The 26,288-nt window shown below is 38.1% G+C and overlaps 1 protein-coding gene across 1 annotated transcript in view; it reads right to left on the minus strand.

The window, feature by feature from the left end:
- The window catches only part of EXOC4 (exocyst complex component 4), an 837,065-nt gene that overhangs the window by 769,634 nt on the left and 41,143 nt on the right, over window positions 1-26,288 (minus strand). Inside the window, exons 4-5 of the mRNA XM_027101893.1 lie at window positions 11,342-11,526; window positions 326-435 (exon numbers count right to left, since the gene is read on the minus strand). Of these exons, the coding sequence (XP_026957694.1) occupies window positions 326-435; window positions 11,342-11,526 (295 nt within the window). The remainder of the gene's footprint in view (window positions 1-325; window positions 436-11,341; window positions 11,527-26,288) is intronic.

The raw sequence follows: 26,288 nt of genomic DNA on the forward strand, positions 1-26,288 counted from the left end.
AAAAAAAAAAAAAAAAAAAAAAAAAAAAAAAAAAAAGCATTCAAATTCAACTTCAGAAAAACAAGCAGTGCTGGTCAAACAAAACACAGCTGGAGTAGGCAGACAGGCCAGCTTCAGCTGACAGTTTTTAAAACTGATAATGCAATAGGCCCAACCAATCATCTTCTATCTTCTTCCCTCTGAGGGCAGCAAAGGGCTGATCACAGGCTCCAAGGCGGTAACCTCAGGCCCTCCCAACCCTGGCCGCGAAGGCTTCCCCAGGCCTGGGCCCAGGAACCGCAGCCCACCAAAAAGAAGTTGAGTGGCTGAAGAATTAAATACTTACCACTTGAGCTTCCAGGAGTAGAATACTGAGAGGTATCGAGGAATTTTCGAGGAGTAGGAACGTTTGTAACATCAAGCAGAGGAACAGGAGAAGCATCTTTCACGAGGGAGCTGAAGGGGGAAAGTAGCAGTAGTTACTTAGCGCTTTCTCCAAAATCAACTTAAGTCCAAAAACATGCCCATCCTTTATTGCTTTCCTTTTGTCATGAACCCTCTTTATACTCTGACTTCAAATATCTCAAGTCTACTTCAAGTAAGGTGTTGGTCACATACAGGGGAATAAAAATGTATTTGAAGGATTCCAAATATCAATATTTACATATTTATCTTTTTATTACAATACTAGGTTTAAAAAATAGTTTAAGTATATTCTGATCATCTGATGACCACCTTATAACCAAATTCTGCCACACGCTTCATTACCCCCTTTGTTTCTATATTAAAATTATTTTATCAGCAAAGAAAGATCAAGTAACACCTTACCATGATAACTGAATGAAAGTTAAGCCTAGATTAACTTGTGTCTTTCAAGCTGGACCTTTTTTTTTTTTTTTTTTGACATATACTGGGAGTTCACTGCACTTAGTTTCCTTTAAAAAAAAGATTCATAAATTTCATCAAGTTGAGAATCAGGTTTATAAAAGATGATTTAAGGAATCACAAACAGGTTAATTCAGTATTTGATTACCCATTTCACCTTTTCCAAAAAGGCCTAGCAACTCATCTTAATAATTAACTTTGGAGTCTCCAAAATAAACACATTAGCTTTAAATGACACAAAGACTATAAAAAACCAATTTTCAAGATAATTCCCATTTACAGGCATCTGTTAAGTCCAAGAATGTAGGCAGTGCCAAGGCAAATAACACCTGTGCCCTACCCTGAAGAAACTGAATCATCTAATCACACTGCATCTCTAACAGAAAGGCTTCTCGAACTCATGTTCCAAGGATAGACAGGTCAAAGCCATAGTTCTCACCTCCTTCCAGTCCCAATAACATCACCAGTAAGAATGGCTACCACGGAAGTGATTCTCAAAGTGGGCTGTAAAGGGAGGGCAGACAGAGGGGAGCAGGAACAAGACTACACCTTCAAGAAACCTTCCCCCAAATGGGAGAAAAAAACGTGTGGAAGTTTGAACATTGACCCCCTAAGTGATATATCCCCATCTCCCTCCCACCACTCCTTTGAAACTTCCACATGCAAGGTACATGTATATTTCTAAGCTAATTAAAAAAAAAAAAAACATGTTTCAGAAAACTTTGAAAAACAAACTTTAGGTTAAAAGGCAAAATTATCTTTCAAGGTGTTATTTTTATCTAGTGTTAATGTTTACAGCCACTGTCCTAGGCCCGGAGGTTAACTATGGCAGTCATTAGCTTCTCCCTTTTCACTTACTACAGGGAAGGGGGAAGCATTACTCAAACAAGTCTCAGCCTCTGTTATGTGCTTGGCACTTCGCTCAGCGCCGAGCATCCAAGTATGAGTAAGATATGAGGTATACCCAACTTCATGCATTTCCAAGTGATGGAATCATTTGCAGACTAACGCGAAACCTCGAGTGAGGAATGAGACATAAAAGTAACAGCAATAGCATTTCCCAGGATCTGAACTGACATAGTTCCAGTGACTCTCTTCCTCCAATATAAAGCTGTAAGTTCCTATTTGCCTACACTATCTTAAGAAAACCCAAAAGAGCCTTCAAATCCACTGACTGGCTACAATAGTCTAATCATAAAATCAATTTGATCAGATTTACCCGTTCATCTTTTCTATACTGACTACTGTTGTATTCTCATTTTTCTCCTCAGCCACCTCTCCTTCTTCTACCTGCATTTTACTCACAGGTGGAAGACTAGCTCTACACATCTCCCCAGCCTCTGGATACACATGTCCAAAGAGACAAAGGATAACCACCGATGTTTACAGTGCTGTTACTGAATAATTAGGAAGAAGTTAATTTCAATTTTACATGATAGAAAAAAGATTTGATAAATTTAATAAATATATCCATAACAGAAGTGGAGGAGTTATTTTTAAAGCATTAATAAATGATGGTATCCATTAGCAGGAAATTCAGGTACATAGCTGGAATACTGCCCGCCAAGGCTGTAAATGAGGCAGCAGTTAGTACAGATGTGTGTGCACAGTGCTATGTATATCTGTAAATATAATACACACTTCTATAAATACAGATGTGCACATGATTCACTTTTGATTAAAACCTACACCCAGTTTCAACCTAAACATGTATTTCAGTTAAATATAGGGTGATAAATGGCTTGCCATTTTAACTCTGAAAAAACATAACCTGCTGACTTTATTATCAGAGCCAGAAGGGCCCTCAAACTCCATCAATAAACTCTTAGAAAGTCAATTTACTGTAAAACTATTTGCATAGACTCTTTTCTCTTTCTAAAATTTTCCCTTGGGCTTCAATTTTCTCCTTTGTGAACACTAACCCAAAGGCAAGTAACTCTGGAAATGACTTCTGGTTTTTCTCTTGTTCTTTTATAGAAGGACTTAGTCTTAAGAGTTCAAGAGACAGGGGGCACACCCACTCATGTAGTTACCTCAGACGTGAAACTCAACAGAAAGGTACCTGCTACTATAGAATATCACATACCTTAGTTTCCATTTCAGAAGAGAGAAAAGTTGAAATAAAGAAATACATACATCAGAAATAAAGTTAAGAAGTATTAATTAATACCTTCAAAGGGTTTTGAATCTCTCAGAGGAAGTATTTTTGAGAAAAATAAAATAAAATCAAAACTAGATTGTTCTTAAAAGGAAAGAAATAACAAATTTGGAGAAAATGTGGAAAAAAGGGAACCCTCATACACTGTTAGTGGGAATGTAAATTGGTGCACCACTACAGAAAGAAGTACAGAGATTCCTGGAAAAATTAAAACTAGAATTACCATATGACCCAGCTACTCCACTTCTGAGTATTTATCCGAAGAATACAAAAACACTAATTCGAAAAGATACATGCATCCTATGTTCATAGCAGCACTATTTACAGTGGTGAAGATACGGAAACAACCTCAGTGCCCATCAACAGGTAAATGGATAAAGAAGATGTGATACACACACACACACACACACACACACACACACACACACACAGGAATACTACTCAGCCATAAAAAATATGAAGTCTTCCTCATTTGCAACAGTATGGATGGACATTGAGGGCATTAGGATAAGTGAAATAAATAAAACAAAAAAAGACAACTCTAGGATTTCACTCATGTATGGAATATAAAAACCAAACACAAACAAAATAAGTGAGCAAACCAGAACAAAACAAATAACACTAATACAGAGAACAGAGTAGTGGTTACCAGGGGGAAGAGGAATGGGAGGAAGGCGAAAGAGGTAAAGTGGGTCAACTGAAGGGTGATGGATAATAATTTTTTGGTGGTGAGCAGGCTGTAGGCTGTAGTGTATACAGAAGTCAAAAGATAATGTTGCACACGTGAAACTTATATTGAATACAATGTATAAACCAATGTTACCACAAAAAAAATTAGATTGTTCTTTGAGTTTCTAATTAGTACGAATCCTCTGAACAGCTTTATTTCAAAGAAATACTGATAGAAATTATTTTTCTTCTTAAAGATCTATGATTACAAATTTTTATTTTAAATCCTTTCAGAATCATTCACAGCCGAGTTGAAAAAGACAGGTGATGCACATAAAATCCTTCCCAGTATAAGACAGGCCCCCCAAAATCAGTAATTGTATCTTGTAATTGAGTGGTTTGCTATTTAATAACCACATGGTGGCAGACAGGAAAACTATAAAGCAAATTTAACCATACCAAAAACAACCCCCCACCACCGTAACTCCTAGGACTTTCTGACCATTCAACACTCATCCAACTAGGAAGGATCTACTTCAAAATGTGTCTGATTTCAATATTTCAGGCCATGAAGTTTTTTTTTTTAAGAAGGGTTAGAAGTGCTAACAGCTTATTAAATATTTGCATTTTAATTATAACTTATTTCTATTCCTTCACTTAATAATAAATATGTCCAACTCTGCCCAAAATTCACAGCAGCAGGTCATTTGGTTGACTTTAGTCAAACTGAAACTTAACAGAGGTGAGTTGAACTTTAAGTTGTAAATCTAATAACTAATATATTCACCCTATAACCCCAACAGCTGGCACAGGACCTGTCAAAGAGCAAGTGCTCATAGTTTGTCAAATCAAACTCAGCTGAGAAGTGTCTGTCAAATATAATATGCCCTTCGTAAGAAAATGTAACAGAATAATGAATCAGGAATGTCTGGCACAGTAATTCTCTATAGTTCTAAGATCTGCCTGAACGTACAGAAAGAATAATGATTCAGAGGGTAGAAAAGTCAAAAACAGTCATGGTCTCAAATGATAAACCAAGAGTGAAGACATGCAATACGAGATAAGGTGAAGCTAAAACCTAAGCAAAGCAGGAGGGCGAGGGGAAGCACTGAAACATAACAAAAAGAAGACAAGACATACATAAAAAGAAAAAATTAGTTAGGGAGCAAGAAATACAATGGGGTGATCAAGTATTAAACCAGGATGCATGCAACAAGTAAAAGGATTAACCGTTTTTAAAATAATTTTTTATTGATTTTATCTGCTTATAAAGGTATTAAATGTTCTTTTTTGAAAATATAAAGAAAATGAAAATAATCTAATATAATTATAGTATAATGTCTTTCAAAACATTTAACAGAAAGGAGTCTGTCCATCCCTACACACACACACGCACACACACCCCTACTCATGCATACACACAAAAATGTACACATGCTTTTCAACATTCTTTGGATCACCCTGTATAGAATATTAAACCCTAGGTTTTCCTTTTAACAGTAAACATGTTGCCATTTCATTAAAAGTTATCTTCAAAAGTATTACCAGGGCTTCCCTGGTGGCGCAGTGGTTGGGAGTCTGCCTGCTAATGCAGGGGACGCAGGTTCGGGCCCTGGTCTGGGAGGATCCCACATGCTGCGGAGCAACTAGGCCCATGAGCCACAATTACTGAGCCTGCACGTCTGGAGCCTGTGCTCCGCAACAAGAGAGGCCACGACAGTGAGGCCCGCACACCACGATGAGGAGTGGCCCCCGCTTGCCACAACTAGAGAAAGCCCTCGCACAGAAACGAAGACGCAACACAGCCAAAAATAAATAATAATTTTTTTAAAATGTATTATCAATAGTATTATTATTAAAGTAATAATACATGCTCCTGGTGAATACATTCCCAGTACAGCAGGTATGAAATAAGTCCTTCTTTTCTATTCCCTGCCACCCCATTTCCATTTCCCATAGGTAATTACTTTTATCATTGTTTTTCAGCATTATCCTTCTAAGAAATCATTTACACACACACAAATTTTTACATCTATATATAAAGCATATATATTTAAGTATATATTCTTTCAATTCTTACACAAATAGATTCATAACATACATGCTGTTTTTCACCTGGCTTTTTTGAACCCAAGAATACACCTTGGAAATCTTTTCCTATCAGCACTAAGAAATCTTTCTCATTCGTTTTAATGTCTAGTATTACACAGCATGGATACACCATAATTCATTTAACCATAGTCCTCTTGAATATTGGGCTTGTGTATTTTTGTTGTTCTGCCCAAAATGTTCCACTCAACATCCTGTTACATGTATTTTTATGAAATGGTACTATTTTTGTAGGATGTGGACCTAGAAAGCCTCCCACATACATATTCTCCTATTTTTTCCTAATGCTAATAAAGTTGCATCATGTGATTTTTTTTAAACCAAGTTAGAATTTTTTGTACATAATAACAGGTAGGCAGCTAAATTTCTTTTCTTCACACAGCTGATTGTATCAACACAAATTACTAAACAGCCTTCATTCACTTCACTGAACTACTGTTTTAAAATATTGAAGTTTCATATATCCTGGGGTCTGTTTCTAAATTCTATTTCCTTCCAACAATCTGATTTTGTGTTTGCATGTCTGTACTGTTTTGATTAAAGTAGCTTATAATATACTTTAATATTAGATAAGGAAATGCCTTATAATCTCCCTTCTCAATTTTTTTTTAAACAATCCTTACACATTTATTCTTCCATGTGAACTACAGATTTGACAGTTCCAAAAATCTCAACTGAGATTTAACTGGGACTTAACATCTTTATGAGCTAAGAACATGGAAAGTCTCCCCATTTATTCGGGTTTTGTTTCATAGCCTCCAAAAACCATTTTTATTTTTTCCATACAGGCATGTATCCTTCTTTTATCAATTCTACTAGTTTCCCACTTCTACTTCAAAAATATCTGTTCTACTTTATATGTATAAGTGCCTTCACGTGACTTCTTTTGTTTTCTCCTTCAGTAGAAATCTGTGTTTTTGTGTTTGTTTTTGGATACCAACAATTGGAACAGTCGTTGTATTTGGAGACACTCTCCATGGTCTGGGTCAAAGCAAAAAGGGAAGAGGGCCTGGCCCTTCTTCCTACTATACAAGTTGACATGTCTCAAGCTCAAAGAATTGGATGCTTCCAGCCAAGACTTTGAATCTTGAAGAAATAAAGGCAAGATGCAGCAACATTTAGAGATCATTCACTTGAGTTAAAAATTCAGCAATTGTAGGCATAATGCAGCAACCCAACCAGACCCTTCCTATGGTTTGTCTATGATGTACGCTCAGCTGCTGCAACTCCCTTGGTCCCTCCAGGGTTTTAGAGCCTGATTATACAGACTTCCTTTCCTTAGATTCTGTGACCTACTTGATAACTTTCCACTAAATTTCTTTCCTTGTTTTATTACCAGGACTGATTTCTGCTATTTGCTATCAAGAATGTTGGCTAAAACATCATCCTTTGTAATAAAAAATATGTTTTATTTGATTCTGTCTTCTCTAGTGACTTTTCAATATAAAAATCTTTAAATATACATATCTAGGTTAATAAACACAAAATTAAATGAATTAAACATTTTCTCTAATTATTAATATCCAAAACTTCTGACATCTTAAGAATTCAGCACTCCTTTGCATCTCCTGCTTATCCAAATGTCCCAGTCTCTACTAACTTAATATGGTGATATAAATCCTGTTTACTATTTTTTTAACATCTTTATTGGAGTATAATTGCTTTACAATGGTGTGTTAGTTTCTGCTTTATAACAAAGTGAATCAGCTATTCATATACATATATCCCAATATCTCCTCCCTCTTGCGTCTCCCTCCCACCCTCCCTATCCCACCCCTCTAGGTGGTCACAAAGCACTGAGCTGATCTCCCCGTGCTATGCAGTTGCTTCCCACTAGGTATCTAATCCTGTTTACTATTACAGAGTATTCTTCAACCACATAGACCTTCTTTTTCAAAAATAGTTTTCAGCTTATATTTTTGATCTTACAAAAATATTTTTCAGTTATTTATACGCAAATTTACATATTTAATGCTGTGTAGTCAGTCCTGGCAGCAGTTTCAAACCACCTACAACTTTATTGTTCTCAAGTTGCTGATTTTGGTTTACATCTTATAGTTCATTTTTGAGTATTTTTCTCAGAAAAAGAACACTAGCTTTTCATTTTGTGTTAATTTATATCTGTTTTGTCTCTGTGTTGCCTATGTCCACTTGGCTGGGTATAGAAATCTTTGGTCCCAATTCTTTCCCATTCAATGCTTTGTAGACTTTGCTCTGCTGTCTTCTTGCATTTCATGTTCAGCAAATCCCAGTGAACCTGATTTTTACTCCTTTCTGTTTATCAGGACTAAGTTTAACTATATAAAACAGAAGACCCAAATAGCCGTGGCCTGAGTAAAACAAAAGGACTTCCTTTTTCCCGTATAAAAGATACAAACCCATTCAGAGCCATGATGGAGGCCCCATGTCATTAAAAAGTTTACGATTTGGCTTTCATCCTCAAGGTCACTAGTGTCCAAGACAATGGCATCAATCCATGCCCTCGACAGAAAGTAAAGGAAGGCAAGTGAAGAGTAAAAGAGTGACCATACCAGTTTAGATGGCACCTGTAAATAATTTTCCTGTGAGTCCTGATTCAACAGCTTGCAAGCAGAAGTCTCACGAATCACCTTTAGCTACACAGGAGGATGGAAAATGTAGCCTTTTAGCTGGACATATGGCCACCACGAACAAAACAAGAGTTGTCATTAAAAATGAAGGAGAGAGACTTCCCTGGTGGTCCAGTGGTAAAGAATCCGCCTTCCAATGCAGGGGACACAGGTTCCATCCGTGGTTGGGGAACTAAGATCCCACATGCCACGGGGCAACTAAGCCCGCGCGCCACAACTACTGAGCTCATGCACCTCAACAAGAGAGCCCATGTGCCGCAAACTAGAGACAGAAAACCCACATGCCACAACTAGAGAGAAAGCCTGCGTCCCACAACAAAGAACCCACACTGCAAGGAAAGATCCCACTTGCCTCAACAAAGATCACGCTTGCCACAACTAAGACCCGACACAGAAAAAAAAAAAAGAGAGAAAGAAAGAAAGGAATTAAATAAATCTAAAACAAAAAAAGGAGAGAATGGATATCGGTGGGCAAATAACTATATCTGTCAGGGCAGGTAACATAATTTTTCTCCTTGGTGCTTACAGTATTTGTTTTTGAAATTCATAAAAAACTTCATGATCATATCTAAGAGTAAGTTTTTCACTAAGTTTACCTTGAATCCTTTTGATTTGCAGACCAAGGTCTTTTTTCTGTTTCTTTCTTTACACTATAATTATTGCTACTATTTCTGTCTGTATTAGTTTGCTAGGGCTGCCATGACAAAGTACCACAGACTGGGTAGCTTAAACAACAGAAATTTGTTTTCTCACAGTTCTGGAGGCTCAAGCTGTTGGCAGAGTTGGTTTCTCCTGAGGCCTCTCTCCTATGTTTGTAGACGGCTATCTTATCACTGCGTCTTCACATGGTCTTCCCTCTTCGGAAGTGTGTGTCCAAATTTCCTCTTCTTATATGGACACCAGTCATATTGAATTAGGGCCCATGCTAATGATCTCATTTTAACTTATTTACCTATTGAAAGACCCTATCTCCAAATTTAGTCACAGTTAGGTACTGGGAGTTAGGACCTCAATACATGAATTTTAAGGGGACACAATTCAACCTATAACACTACCATTTTAGTGTCATTCTGTAGAATGCCTAAAATCATTTGATTGATCACTATTCTCCACATTTCACATTATCTTTCTTTTATCATCTTGCGTTTTTCTTCTTCACGATAAGAAAAGTTTTCCCTCATATCACTGATTTAATTCTTCTAATGTTTTAAGAAAGACTTAATTTCCCTATTATCATTTTGGTTTTTCCTTACATTTTGTTCCTGTTTTAGTCAGTTCTTTTTGCATTTCTCCCAATCCCATTCATATAGCTCCCCATTATCATTTCATAGAAACTATATGCTTGCTACATACAATCACAGAATCTCAGTCATGTTCAACAATAAGCACATATTTTTGTGACTGGCTGATTCAGGCTAGGCAGCTCAGCTGAACATGGCTCGATTTCACATGTCTCTCCTCCTCCTCCTGGGACCAGCGCCATCATGGCAATGGCAGAGGCATGACGGGGCATGCTCCCTGGCACAAGCAAATTTCAAGCCCCTCATGTTACATGCTAACAATCAGCAAAAGCAAGAGCCCAAAACTCAAAGAGAAGGAAATACACTCCTCCCACTCAACTGGAGGGGAAAGGGTGATAATTTTTAGGAAAATTCTAAACCTACTACATCATCTTGCATCTTTTGAGAAACTCGAGCTTAAGTCTCCTAAACTTCTGCTATTTTGCTTTATAAATCTTTTTCTTCAAATAAATGCTCTTCTTTGAGACCTCAACTTAATGCTTTTTCCCTAATGCTTATTCTACAGCATAAGGGAAAATAAGTATTTTTCCCTTGGGCTTATAAGGGAGTGGGGTTATTCTGTTTGTTTTTAATCCTTGCATGGGTAGAAATCTATTTAGATCTACTATTTACCACCAGACACTCTGGAAGCTATTTCCTTAGCACAGCTCCCATCTACCACTTTACTCTCCAACAAGATTGTATTCAGATGCAGTGCTGAAGTTACGTCTAAGGTACATAACCCTTAGCTCAATTTGTGTGCCTAAGTTTTTCTAGTGCCCATCTGCAGAGAAGAGATGCAAACTTCTTTCTCTGTCAGGGTCTCTGACTAGACTGAAGCATCACACACAAAGTTGGAAATTCTGGTTTCAACAGAATAGGATTTTATAGACTTCACTCCCAGCATGCACTGCTTCCAGTGCTCCTCTCATCTATAGCCTGATGAAAAAGTATCAACAGTATATAGTGCTCAACTGCCCTCTGAAGAATCTTATGGCTATTTTAAAGGAATGTTGGAAGGACATATGATGTGCACAGCTATCTGATACATGTTAATAACGCCAACGTTCTACTGTCTTACCATCTGGTCTTATTCCCTACCAGGTCTCTCCTAATCTAATAAATGTCCTGAGTCCACCCAGGCCCTTCAACATAGGACTGTGCTACAATGAGCCCAGGCATAAAAAAAAAAAAAAATGCTCTCTCTAAACCTTCCCTAAACTACTCCAGAAAGAGGACTGTCCAAAGCTGAACACAGCCCTAAGTAACAAAGAGTCTTCTAACTTCATATTCATACACCTATATTTCTCAATTAGGCAGACTTCACTATCCAATTTAAGGATTTATTTTCTCTTCCTTCTGAGATATGCCAGAGGTCTCTCTGATCCACTTACAGACCCACAGTAAATGTTTCTTACGTATCTTTACATAAAAGGACCACAAGAAATGTGCAGTGAGGGAATGAACAAACTTTGAATGTCAGCCTCCAGAACGTGGAGTATTTGGTATCATAAAACTATCTTACATTTTCAGAGACAGTATGTTAAAAAGAGAAGTAAAATAAACTATAACAATATTCTGGGAAACAAACAATATTCCTTAAAATTCTACATGGCCACGAGACACTGTGGCAAAGAGCCTCTTTAACCAACCTCATCCTGCCTTTTTCCTTGTTCTGCTGCACAACTCGGCTAGTGGATTTGATGTACAGGTGCCGATGCAGCTCGTCTATGAGAACTAAGTGGAGGTTCATCTTCTTGCTGTGAAGCTCCAGCCTAAGGTCACTCAGTCCTTCCACCTGGAGCAGGGGACCCTCCAAAGACTCGACTGCAGACACCTGAAAATGGCAAAAAAAAAAAAAAAAAAAGATTAAGACAATGAAATAATCTAGTAATATTACAAATAAGAAAGGCTATCTTTTAAAAGATACTGTCGGAACTTCCCCAGTGGTCCAGTGGTTAAGAATCCGCCTGCCAATGCAGGGGACATGGGTTTGATCCCTGGTCCTGGAAGATCCCACATGCCGCGGAGCAACTAAGCCCATGCGCCACAACTACCGAGCCTGGGCTCTAGAGCCCGCAAGCCACAACTACTGAGCTCATGCACCACAGCTACTGAACCCCATGTGCCCTAGAGCCCATGCTCTGCAACAAGAGAAGCCACCACAATGAGAAGCCCGCGCACCGTAACGAAGAGTAGCTCCAGCTCGCTGCAACTAGAGAAAGCCCACACACAGCAGCGAAGACCCAACGCAGCCAAAAATAAATAAAATTTTAAAAAATAAAAATAAAAGATACTGTCAAAAGAGTTTGAGAACTTTATCAGCATACTTCAGAGTTTCAGTGTAATGTGGATAGGCCTAGTTCTGCTCTTGAAGGGTTTAACGTTGGAGACAGATAATGCTGAAGAAAACAATCATGGTAAACATGAAGGCATCTAAAGCACCTCAGCAAAGCTGTACATACTATTTATTCCCACACACATTGCCTATCCATGGACACAAGTAAAATGACCTCCTACTGAAATAATTATAATGTTTATATCCTCACAAGATGTCCACATACTGATGATTTAGATCAACTTTTAGTCAAACTTAGTCTCTTATGACTAAGACTCAATAAAAGCACACTTCATAATTTTTTTAATAATTCTCATGGCCATCATGAATCAGAGCTTGGTAAGCCTAAGTCTACAAGTGTATTTACAGTCATCTCTAGCTCTTTCTCATGTTCACATACACACAGAAGAAAATGCATTTTTACATGAATGTTACAAGCAGACAACAGCAGTCATCACCTCTCCTTGGACTGACTCAGTCTGATAGAAGAAACGGGATTTGAAAGGTGAACAGAAGATAAACTATGAGAAGGGAGAGTCTCTTGGCATAAAGTGCAATTTGGGAGATTTTAAGACACAAAGGATTGAATGAATAAAAATGGTGTAAGAATACCTACAACAAATGGACAAGACGAGGGATTCAGGGAATTTGGAATAATTCACTTTGAAACCAAAGTGAGAATTGCAAAGGGGGAAAAAAGACAGTATGTATTATATAATCCCATTTATCCATGTACATAAAATTTTATTTATGTCTTTCTATGTATAAAGACCTTACATATTTTTCTTAAAGAAAAAAAAAAGTGAAGAGGTACTATTCCTTGGGAGAAAGAAAGAAGAGAGAAACACAAAGACTAATAATAATAATGATAGTAGCAGCAGTAGTAGTAATAATAACAATAGTAATGGAGAAGAGTTGACTACAAGCTGAACTCAGGGAAAAGAGCCCTACCAAGCTCCCTGAAAGAATGAACGTGCAATGACTACTCCCTGCGTTGGTTATACATCTAAATATTCCTCATTTGTACAGGTAAAGGCAATAACTAATAACACTACTTTAAAAATCAAGCATTTATACAAAAACAATCAACAGATAATAGAACTCATGAAAGATCAGTGATCAAAAATGTTGATCACCGATCTATCCCAGTATATGCAGTCACTTAGGAGAGTGTGGACAGTGAACACAGAAAGCTTTGTAGCTGCCAAATACAAAGCGGCCTGAGATGGGGAGGAAAATGCAATGGCTTAGCCACAAACACATCACTTGTTTTGTGAAGTGCAATAATGAAATGTCAGCAACAAATAAGTTTCCTTAAGTTAACCAAGACAGAATCGAGGAATGAAAGAGTGACAGGCCCTGGGCCAGCTCTGCCCTCTGAAGCCTGCCAGTTCATTTTCACGCTGAATGGCGACCGCGCCTGCTATGAGAGCCCCCCTGCCTGGTGCAAGCTGCGGGCAATTCCAAATGGAAAGGCTGCCTCACGAAATGACCAAAGTGCCCCCAAGGAGGAAAAACAACAACAAATTCATTTACACGTGTGCTCTAAAATGGATTTTAACTCAGGTCTCTAGCAGAGAAAAGAGGATGCATTAACCTTTAGTGACATCAAGATTCAGAAAATGAAAAATAATTTGGTAAACCACTGGCCCATCATGTAGCCTTATCCCTCAAGGTAATTAAATCCAGCTGAGATATTTAAGCTTAAAAACCACCCACTGCACGTCCACACTCAATTTGTTTGTAAGAATTTGCATGAAGATTTTTAACCCAAACAGCTCATGTTCCAATTACAAAACTATATGACGATGTCAACTTTCAAAGCCACTTAATTTTTCTTAAATGTAGGTAAAGCACTTAGCAACACAGTGCCTGGCACATACTGAGGGCTCCTCACATTATTTTTAACAGAACCTATTTACCATGTGGATAAAGAAACCTCGGAGGGTGTTTCCAACATGTTTTAAGGCAGCATTTTCAGTAAAGTGCTGTTTCCATCATGGAACTATTATTAATCACGTAGAAAACAAACTTTCTGAATATGTTTTCTTGACCGAAAATACAAGTACAGTTACCATATATACAATCAAGAGTAGTCTCAGAACTTCAAAGATTTAAAAACCTTACCACAAATAGGAAAATAGCCTCTATTTCTGTAGGAAGATACAGTGCCTTATTTTCTGGCCTTCACAAATTAAAAGTCTATTTATAAAGCTGTAATTATGAAAGCTAAGCAAGACCACTGTCTTCCCTGACTCTAACTTTGCTTAGTGGTACTCGAAACAATTTGCAGAAAATAGTTGTCAATGCATATATTTCATCCCTAGAACATCAGTTTAAAAACCTGAACTTTATCTTCTGTGGTTTTAAGTAGCTTGTACCATAAAGCTTACACATAAGGAAAACTCGGTGGGGCAGCAGTCAATCCCACCATGACTGATGATTAATTCTGTTGTACTGGGGGGGGGTCTGGTTTCTAGGCATTTCCTAACATTTAGCCTTTAATAGAGGACAAATCCTTAAATATCCATCTACAGTTAGAAATGTGCGTAATTACTGATAAAAATACCACCATTTTTTTCTTTAATGTATGGGAAGTGGTCATTTTGTAAATTATTTCACTGTTTTCTAAATTTAATGACTGCAGAGCACTTTTTAAATAACACACCGATGAAACATCAACAGGAATTCAAGAGATGCAGCTGGATTAAAGTGGACGGCAACAGATTAATTCTTTGAGAAATAATCAAAATCGGTTTCAGAAATGTGACATACAACAATGAATACTATCACAAATAAATTTTAAAATTACAGGACAAGACACGGCAGATGAGGCAGATAAAAGATCAGACAACATACAGTGGAACTGTTCACTAGAAAATGCTGTCTATACATCTACTCACAGATCGAAATATGATGAATTCATGTGTCAAATGATCTCTACTGTGACCTTCTAGAATTCTCAGGTATGCCACACCATTTTTTTTTGAATTTTTGAATTTTATTTTTTTATACAGCAGATTCTAACTAGTTATCTATTTTATACATATTAGTGTATACATGTCACTCCCAAACTCCCAAATCATCCCACCACCACCACACCCCCTGCCACCTTCCCCCCTTGGTGTCCATACGTTTGTTCTCTACATCTGTGTCTCTATTTCTGCCCTGCAAACCGGTTCATCTGTACCATTTTTCTAGGTTCCACATATATACGTTAAAATATGATATTTGTTTTTCTCGTTCTGACTTACTTCACCCTGTATGACAGCCTCTAAATCCAACCACGTCTCTACAAATAACCCAATTTTGTTCCTTTTTATGGCTGAGTAATATTCCATTGTGTTAGCACTGCACTGAACACTGGATGCATGTGTCTTTTTGAATTATGGTTTTCTCTGGGTATATGCCCAGGAGTGGGATTGCTAGGTCATATGGTAATTCTATTTTTAGTTTTTTAAGGAACCTCCATACTATTTTCTCCATAGTGGCTGTATCAATTTACATTCCCACCAACAGTGCAATAGGGCTCCCTTTTCTCCATACCCTCTCCAGCATTTGTTGTTTGTACATTTTCTGATGATGCCCATTCTAACTGGTGTGAGGTGACACCTCATTGTTGTTTTGATTTGCATTTCTCTAATAATTAGTCATGTTGAGCAGCTTTTCATGTGCTTTTTGGCCAACTATCTGTCTTCCTTGGAGAAACATCTATTTAGGTCTTCTGCCCATTTTTTGATTGGGATTTTTTTTTAATATTGAGCTGTATGAACTGTTTATATATTTTGGAGATTAATCCTTTCTCTATTGATTCATTTGCAAATATTTTCTCCCATTTTGAGGGTCTGCTTTTTGTCTTGTTTGTAGTTTCCTTTGTTTTGCAAAAGCTTTTAAGTTTCATTAGGTCCCATTTGTTTATTTTTGGTTTTATTCCCATTACTCTAGGAGGTGGACCAAACAAGATCTTGCTGTGACTTATGCCAAAGAGTATTCTTCCTGTTTTCCTCTAAGAGTTTTATAGTGTTCAGTCTTACATTTAGGTCTCTGATCCATTTTGAGTTTACTTTTCTGTATGGTGTTAGGAAGCGTTCTAATTTCATTCTTTTACATGTAGCTGCCAAGTTTTCCCACCACCACTTATTGAAGAGACTGTGCTTTCACCATTGTATATCCTTGCCTCCTTTGTCATAGACTAGCTGACCATAAGTGCATGGGTTTATCTCTGGGCTTTCTATCCTGTTCCATTGATCTATATTTCTGTTTTTCTGCCAGTACCATACTGTCTTGATTACTGTAGCTTTGCAGTATAGTCTGAAGTCAGGGAGTCTGATTCCTCCAGCTCTGTTTTTTTCCCCCTCAAGACTTCTTTGGCTATTCGGGGTCATTTGTGTCTCCACAGAAATTTTATAATTTTTTGTTCTAGTTCTGTGAAAAATGCCACTGATAATTTGATAGGGATTGCACTGAATCTGTAGATTGCTTTGAGTGGTAGTCATTTCACAATATTGATTCTTCCAATCCAAGAACATGCTACATCTCTCCATCTGTTTGTGTCATCTTTGATTTCTTTCATCAGTGTCTTATAGTTTTCCGAGTACAGGTCTTTTACCTCCTTACGTAGGTTTATTCCTAGATATTTTATTCTTTTTGTTGTAATGGTGCATGGGATTTTTTCCTTAATTTCTCTTCTTATCTTTCATTGTTAGTGTACAGGAATGCAAGAGATTTCTGTGCATTAATTTTGTATCCTGCAACTTTACCAAATTCATTGATTACCATTAATACTTTTCTGGTGGCATCTTCAGGATTCTCTATGTATAGTATCATGTCATCTGCAAACAGTGACAGTTTTACTTCTTCTTTTCCTATTTCTTTTCCTTTTGTTTCTTTTTCTTCTGACTGCTGTGGCCAGGACTTCCAAAACTATGTTGAATAAGAGTGGTGAGAGTGGACATCCTTGTCTTGTTCCTGATCTTGGAAGAAATGCTTTCAGTTTTTCACCATTGAGAATGATATTTGCTGTGGGTTTGTCATATATGGCCTTTACCATGTTGAAGTAGGTTCCCTCTATGCCCACTTTCTGGAGAGTTTTTATCATAAATGGGTATTGAATTTTGTCAAAAGCTTTTTCTGCATCTATCAAGATGATCATATGGTTTTTATTCTTCCATTTGTTAATATGGTGTATCACATTGATTGACTTGCATATGTTGAAGAATCCGTGCATCGCTAGGATAAATCCCCCTTGATAATGGTGTATGATCCTTTTAATGTGTTGTTGGATTCTGTTTGCCCGTATTTTGTTGAGAATTTTTACATCTATATTCATCAGTGATATTGGTCTGTAATTTTCTTTCTTTGTAGTATCTTTGTCTGGTTTTGGTATCAGGGTGATGGTGGCCTCATAGAATGAGTTTGGGAGTGTTCCTTCCTCTGCAATTTTTGAAGAGTTTGAGAAGAATGGGTGTTAGCTCTGCTATAAATGTTTGAAAGAATTCACCTGTGAAGCCATCTGGTCCTGGACTTTCGTTTGTTGGAAGATTTTTAATCACAGTTTCAATTACATTACTTGTGATTGGTCTGTTCAAATGTTCTATTTCTTCCTAGTTCAGTCTTGGATGGTTCTACCTTTCTAAGAATTTGTCCATTTCTTCCAGGTTGTCCATTTTATTGGCATAGAGTTGCTTGTAGTAGTCTCTTAGGATGCTTTGTATTTCTTCACTGTCTGTTGTAACTTCTTTTTCATGTCTGATTTTATTGATTTGAGTCCTAACCCTCTTTTTCTTGGTGAGTCTGGCTAATGGCTTATCAATTTTGTTTATCTTCTCAAAGAACCAGCTTTTAGTTTTATTGATCTTTGCTATTGTTTTCTTTGTTTCTATTTCATTTATTTCTGCTCTTACCTTTAGGATTTCTTTCCTTCTACTAACTTTGGGTTTTGTTTGTTCTTTCTCTAGCTCCTTTAGGTGTAAGGTTAGTTTTTTTTGAGATTTTTCTTGTTTCTTGAGGTAGGCTTATATTGCTATAAACTTCCCTCTTATAACTGCTTTAGCTGCATCCCATAGGTTTTGTATCGTCGTGTTTTCATGGTCCTTTGTCTCTAGTTATTTTTTGATTTCCTCTTTGATTTCTTCAGTCATCTCTTGGTTATTTAGTAATGTATTATTTAGGCTCCATGTGTTTGTGTGTTTTACATTTTGTTTTCCCTGTAACTGATTTCTAATCTCATAGCACTGTGGTCAGAAAAGATGCTTGATATGATTTCAATTTTCTTAAATTTACCAAGGCTTAATTTGTGACCAAGATATGATCTATCCTGGAAAACGTTTCATGTACACTTGAGAAGAAAGTGTAATCTGCTGTTTTGGGATGGAATGTCTTATAAATATCAATTAAATCTATCTGGTCGATTGTGTCATTTAAAGCTTGTGTGTCCTTATTAATCTTCTGTCTGGATGATCTGTCCATTGGTGTAAGTGAGGTGTTAAAGTCCCCCACTAGTATTGTGTTACTGTCAATTTTCTCTTTTATAGCTGTTAGCAGTTGGCTTATGTATTGAGGAGCTCCTATGTTGGGTGCATATATATTTATAATTGTTATATCTTCTTCTTGGATTGATCCCTTGCTCATTATGTAGTGTCCTTCCTCGTCTCTTGTAACATTCTCTATTTTATCTGATACAAGTATTGCTACTTCAGCTTTCTTTTGATTTCCATTTTCATGGAATATGTTTTTCCATCCCCTCACTCTCAGTCTGTACGTATCCCTAGGTCTGAAGTGGGCCTCTTGTAGACAGCATATATACATGGGTCATGTTTGTATCCATTCAGCAAGCCTGTGTCTTTTGGTTGGAGCATTTAATCCATTCATGTTCAAGGTAATTATTAATATGTATGTTCCTATTACCATTTTCTCAATTGTTATGGGTTTGTTTTTGTAGGTCCTTTTCTTCTCTTGTGTTTCCCACTTAGAGAATTTCCTTTAGCATTTGTTGTAGAGCTGGTTTGGTGGTGCTGAATTCTCTTACCTTTTGCTTGTCCTTAAAGCCTGTTTGTTTGTTTTTTTTTTTTGCAGTACGTGGGCCTCTCACTTTTGTGGCCTCTCCCGTTGCAGAGCACAGGTTCCGGACGCGCAGGCTCAGCGGCCATGGCCCACGGGCCTAGCCGCTCCACGGCACATGGGATCCTCCTGGACCGGGGCACAAACCCGTGTCCCCTGCATCAGCAGTCGGACTCTCAACCACTGCGCCACCAGGGAAGCCCTCCTTAAAGCTCTTGATTTCTCCATCGAATCTGAATGAGATCCTTGCTGGGTAATCTTGGTTGTAGGTTCTTCCCTTTCATCACTTTAAGTATATTGTGCCACTCCCTTCTGGCTTGTAGAGTTTCTGCTGAGAAATCAGCTGTTAACCTTATGGGAGTTCCCTTGTATGTTATTTGTCATTTTTCCCTTGTTGCTTTCAATAATTTTTGTCTTTAATTTTTGTCAATTTGATTACTATGTGTCTTGGCATGTTTCTCCTTGGGTTTATCCTGTATTGGACTCACTGTGCTTCCTGTACTTGGGTGGCTATTTCCTTTCCTGTGTTAGGGAAGTTTTTGACTATAATCTCTTCAAATATTTTCTCAGGTCCTTTCCCTCTCTCTTCTCCTTCTGGGACCCCTATAATGCGAACGTTGTTGTGTTCAATGTTGTCCCAGAGGCCTCTTAGGCCGTCTTTATTTCTTTTCATTCTTTATTCTGTTCTGTGGCAGTGAATTCCACCATTCTGTCTTCCAGGGCACTTACCCGTTCTTCTGCCTCAGTTATTCTGCTATTGATTCCTTCTAGTGTATTTTCATTTTAGTTATTGTATTCTTCATCTCTGTTTGTTCTTTAATTCTTCTAGGTGTTTGTTCTTTAATTCTAGATCTTTGTTAAACATTTCTTGCATCTTCTCAATCTTTGCCTCCATTCTTTTTCCGAGATCCTGGATCATCTTCACTATCATTATGCTGAATTCTTTTTCTGGAAGGTTGCCTATCTCCACTTCATTTAGTTGTTTTTCTGGGGTTTTTAGCTTGTTCCTTCATCTGGTACATAACCCTCTGCCTTTTCATTTTGTCTATCTTTCTGTGAATGTGGTTTTCCTTCCACAGGCTGCAGGACTGTAGTTCTTCCTTCTGCTGTCTGCCCTCTGGTGGATGAGGCTATCTAAGAGGCTTGTGCAAGCTTCCTGATGGGAGGGACTGGTGGTGGGTAGAGCTGGGTGTTGCTCTGGTGGGCAAAGCTCAGTAAAACTTTAATCTGCTTGTCTGCTGATGGGGAGGGCTGAGTTCCCTCCCTGTTGGTAGTTTGGCCTGAGGCAATCCAGCACTGGAGGCTACAGGCTCTTTGGTGGGGCTAATGGCGGACTCTGGCAGGGCTCACACCCAGGTGTACTTCCCAGAACTTCTGCTGCCAGTGTCCTTGTCCCCACAGTGAGCCACAGCCACCCCCTGCCTCTGAAGAAGACCCTCCAACACTAGCAGTTAGGTCTGGTTCAGTCTCCTATGGGGTCACTGCTCCTTCCCCTGGGTCCCGATGCACACACTACTTTGTGTGTGCCCTCCAAGAGTGGAGTCCCCACACCATTTCTTAAAGGTAGAGTACTACATAATGAGCCAACCAGATGTATTTGGAAGTTTTCTTACACATATTTTCAAAAATAAATCCACGTGGGGAGAGGGGGAGGGAGGGGAGATAGATACTACCAACAAGGATTTTTTCACAGAACACCTACTATTATCTGACAGAACGTTAATGTTCTAACTCACCAGAGTTAGAAACTGCTCATACAGACAACAGAAATCTGTTTGAGTTGAAAACAAATATTTCTTTTAGGATTACGAAGATAAGCAAACATCTACAAAATGTTTTAACACATGATATCGAACAGGACAGTATGCTTCACTATTAAAAACCTATCCATTTAGGAAACAAGTTCTGAGAAGTATTTCCTTAACTCAATAAAATAGGTCAGAGGTACAGTTAAAATGTACATAATCAAGAATCGTCTGGTGCTTTCAAAAAAGAAATTTGCCTTGAGTTGAGAGATCAACCTACAACAAAGGAAATCTTTGTAATTAGAAACTACAAGTGCCCTTAAATTTTCTTTCCCAAATGTCTATTTCTCATTTTCATTTTAGTTTAAACTAGGAATAATGATTTCATAGTTAAGTGTTTGTCTTCTACCAGTCTTACTCAAGCTGATTAGGTAAAAAGATCTAGTTTTGTGCTTTAACACGAACCAATGGAAATGTCTTTAAGTAACATCAAAGTCAGCCATTCTCAACAGCTGCTTCATTGAAAAAACGCTAGAAAAGAAACCACTGATCTTTATTTTATTTTTTTGGTTGGGGTAGGTGAGATACAAAAAGGTGAATGACAACTGTAACTGTTTCTAAATAGAACTAAGGTTCAAGCCAAGAAAACAAAAAAATCTTTCAAATTTAAGCAAAAAACCCCAACCTGATAACTAAACCATCTGCTGGCTAATATTTTGGCAACAGTGTTCCCTACAAAAAGCAAATGTGTTGCCACTGTTGAGTCCAAAACAAATATTTCCTTCAGGACTCTGATAATTACATGGTTCCAAAATGTTCTATCACTTTTCAATAGGTCAGTACATCTCCCTTAAGGAAGCATTTTTCTAGTAAGACAACATAACCATCCTGAAAATGTTGCCTTGGCCCAACTTACAGATATAACAGAAAGATATGAAATTAGGCTATTCTAGAGAATCGATACCATCCCTTCCCATAAGTATATAAAAAGACACAAGTCTGAACATCCTCAACGAAATAAGAACACCAAAAATCTTTGGCTATGAACAACAAAAGAAACATGCCTTGGAACCTGAGATTTACTTAGCACCCAGGTCACCAGCCTGCTGCCATGGGCCCCTGAACTGTGGGAAGGCAAACTCTGGTGTCTTCAGGCCCTAGTCCTCAAGACAGTACTCTATCTAGAATTCTCCACATTCAAGCTCAGGGGGTCCCAGATGGGCCCAAGAAGCCTCGCTCTGAATCAAGTATGATTCATACCCATCTCAACACAAGCAGGGAGGATGTTTCTCACAAGAATCCCAAATCATTCACTTACCAAACATTCCCGTTTAGCTATACCGTATTTCCCAATGCAGAGATTTTATTCTTTATCAGACAGAAACTGGTAAAAGAGACCAAATGCAAGTTTAAAAAAACAAAAAAAAAAAACGTGATTTCATGTATTAGTTTGAAATACGAAAATTACTGTTTTCCTGAGTCAAAAATGATCAAATATCGGCTGTTTCAATCTAACAGTTTAAGGAGCCAGTCTGAAGGCTTTGATGCATCTAGGAAATCACTGTACTTTGTAGAATGTTGTGGCCCGTATAGAGTCCTAAGTATTTAACTGCATAGAGAAACTAGCAACAATTTTACTTGCAGAATATAGTATCATATTATATGGGATATAAAACACAAGCATGGGACCCCAAAGGATTTTGTGCACAAAACTCCTACCTGTTAGATATAAACTTGATAATAGCACTTAAAAACTTTCTTAAGGATAAATTTCATCCACTCACTTCTGTTTATAGCATGACACGAGCCACCACATGTGGCCTAAGTAGAGGACGGCTTAGACTGCTCTGCACGCACAAGTGGTTGGTGGAGGGAGGAAGAGAGTATGGGACTTACAAGGGAGAATAAAGGGCTCAGGCTACTGTGGAGGTTTCAGGGAGTCCTAGGGGTCTAGAGGAAAAACAGAATCCCTGATCCCAGCTTCACTGGATAAGATAGAGGTTTTTGGCTCCCTAGGGTTCAGCTTGGCCTCTGACTGAAGGCCTCAGGGCTATTGACAGTTTGGTACTTAAGACAGACTTCCCAAGAAAGCTGCACAGGGCAAGGCCGAGTGCCTGGAGCAAGAACACTTTCTTTTCCCCTAACTCCTCAGCTTGTAGCCCATCAACAACGATCAAATCAGGCCATCAAAAAAGCCCATTCTTAGAATAAGTCAGTTTGCTAACATAACATTGATCAGCCGCATTGAGGTGCCCCTTCTTCTCCCTCAGGAAGCCCAATACCTATTATGCGGACTCAGCAGGCTCTCACCACTACGAACAGGATGCTAGCCACCTCCATTCTCCCTTCATTACTGCCAGGGTTATTGCATGTTTTTATTTAATAAACCTTCAACAGCTCAAATGGAGGGTTGTTAGTAGTTGAGGTAACAGCCAAATGATAATGCTCCAGAGAGATATCAGTGCTTGCTGGTGCATTAACAAAGAGAGGACAAGGGCTGAGGTCAAGCAGCGTCAATGTAAATGAGGCGATAGTAGGTACTAAAGGCTTAATGCAATAGACTGCCTGGGAGATAATGGAATTTACAGGATAAAGCAAATGAGATGAAGTTATTGATAAGTGAAGGAAGGGAGGGGTGCCTGTAAAATCAAGTGCTGTCAAAGAAAAGGCCTTTTGCTTGTGAATTTCTCCTGTACAGGATCTTCAAATCTATCTCAGAAAACAAAACTCAAAAGAGATCAAATGTGCCTTCCAACTTCATCAAAGATCTCATCCTATGACTGCCGTGAACCACTGACTTGTTCTAAAAGCATACCAGTCTACTAAACTATTCTTAAGCTTTTTTGAGGGTTCTCCCTTATTTTTGGTTTTCTTAAACATCAGGGCATTCTACCACATCTAATTCCCATATTTTATTAAAGCAAGTCTTTTTTTTTTTTCTCCTGTAAAGTATGGGCAACCAGGTCTTCTAAAATAGCCATCCCATTAGCACGAGCCTCACAGAATGACAGTATCCGAGAAATGAAAGGTAAGAATTTTCTATTTTCAGGGGTCTTTAAAAGTTGTTAAGACTGAGGCCCCATGCCAATTTTACATATTTAAAAAAAAAAAACTGTGGCCCCAAAATGTTTTCCTTAACCTTTTTCTTTCAAATTAGAAAAGTAACAGATGTTCAAGAAAACTTGAAAAACAAATCACAAGGGAAAAAAGATCTATATTTTTACTGATCAGATAAAATACATTTTAAACTGACTCCTTCCGATCATCTTCCACACAGAGTTTTTACAAAAATACTGTTACTTTTCAATATGCTTTATTCATATGGAAATATTTTGGGACCATCTGCCCAACACTAGACATGATTTTTAGTATTTTCTTGCTAGTCCATAATATGAATATTCCATAAATGACTTAAACCAACTCACTATACTTAGGTAACTGCTAATTTTTTTACTTCCATAAATCTTACTGTGATAATTATCCTTGTATACATATTTTTGAACACTTCACAATTAAAATTCTTAATTCTTTCCTTAACATAATATTCAAGAAGTAGAATTCCAAGTCCAACGTTATTTAGGGTTTCTGATGCATAATGCCAACTTAAGAGCATTATTTTGTTCTAAATGGACTTAACAACTCTGTTCACAATCACTTTCCTGATGAAATTAGACTATACCTAATACCTTATAAGAACTGTAATTGCTTATGGAAAAGCTCATGAAAAAATCCTTCTTTGTTCCTAATTTTATGATGCCTTCAATTCTCAGTTCCCATTGTTACCAAAAGCTCTAGGCTTCTCTGTACACTGGTGCCAAATCAAATCTCAGAATCTCAGAGACAGAGTTTGGGGTGAAGTAGAAAAGAATAGCTTTATGACTTTGGCAGGCAAAGGGGGCCACAATGGGCTCCTGCCTTCAATGTGTCCCAACCCAGGAGGATTTGCTGAGGGTTTTATAGCAGTGGTTGGGGCGGGGGCGGGCTCAGCACTTCTACAGCTCTTTACTAACATGAACTATTAAAATCCCACAAAAGAATGTGAGAGGAATACGGCTTTTTTTCATTTTAAGAGCTAGGCAACCACAAGTAATTAGTATTGGGATGGATCTCAAAGAAAATAGACTTCCTCAGCAAGCTCCCCCTATCTTGTCAAAGCCAAGCAAAAACTACTGATCGGCATTCTCAGACCACCACTAGGTGGAGAGAGGGCTCCCAGCAACAACAGGCGTTGCCATCTGCTGCCATTCTTACACATACATTAGGGTCCCCACCTGGCCACAGACTGACCAGTCAAAATCCTGTTCGAGCAAATCCATACGTGAGGCTGAAACCAGACATAAGAAGGACGATGTGAGCAAAGGACTTGTGTGTTATTCTTGACTGAGATCATTCCTCCTACAGACTTGAAGTGTGTAAATGTAAGCACGTGCGCCTATGGTTAACCTGATTACAACATGTAAGCATTAGTGATGGTAGAGCCAGGAGAGAAATGCTGCTCAACATCAGAAGCCCCAGACTACCACTTTCTTTTCACCTGGCCCCGTGTGACAGTGATGACTATCATGCTACCTACACCACTGTAAATTTCTATACTGCCTTCTGTTTCCCAAAGCACTTTACCTGTACAAAGTTTCATTTTTATTCTCACAACCATTCTATAATGTACACGGAGTAAGTATCTGTATATCCACTCTACAGAAGAGGATACTGGAAAACAGAGAGAAAGTGATGCATCTGTCTAACCTCACAGAACTAGTGGGTTGTTGGGTCAGGACTAGAATTAAGAACGTCTGGCTTTTCAACCCATTTTGTTTTTACTATACTATGCTGTACCTAGACACCACTTGTCAATAAATAAATTTATTGCCCCAATTTCAATCCATTCAATCCCAGCAGTAAGTCAGATAAGAACACACAGTAAAGATACAGAAATCAGAGCACCAAGATGACAGCTCTAAAGAGTTCCAAGTCAGCTCAAACCTGGAAAGCATCTAATTTAGCCATTCAACAAAACTCATATTGACCAAATAATCAGGCTATAAAATCAGACTAAGAGCCAAATACTCATCAGCTCTATCCAAAAACTGCACTAGAGGACAGCAACAAAGTAACTTTAGTCAACCTACAACATTTCTACATAAAGGTCAATATTGCCATGTGATGTCTGTCTTACACAAATATTTGGTTTCAAATGTAAGTGTTAAATGAAGTCAAGGACAATTAGTTTGGGTCTATTGCATAGCATAGGCTATACCCTACACATCACTGGTTCCAAATCTGTCTGAACATTGGAATCCCTTGGAGAATGCCAACAATTACTGAAGCTAGCGTCCCACCCCCAGAGATTTCAACGTCATCCGTCTAGGGTGCAACCTGGGCTTTAGGATTCTTGAAGGATTCCCTAATGTGCAGAGTTTGGGAACCACTGCCCTACAGCCAAGTGAGCCAGCTGAAAAC

Source organism: Aethalodelphis obliquidens, unplaced genomic scaffold, assembly GCF_003676395.1.
Source record: "Aethalodelphis obliquidens isolate GAN/ISIS:26980383/991018 unplaced genomic scaffold, ASM367639v1 scaffold5, whole genome shotgun sequence".
NCBI lineage: Eukaryota > Metazoa > Chordata > Mammalia > Artiodactyla > Delphinidae > Aethalodelphis > Aethalodelphis obliquidens.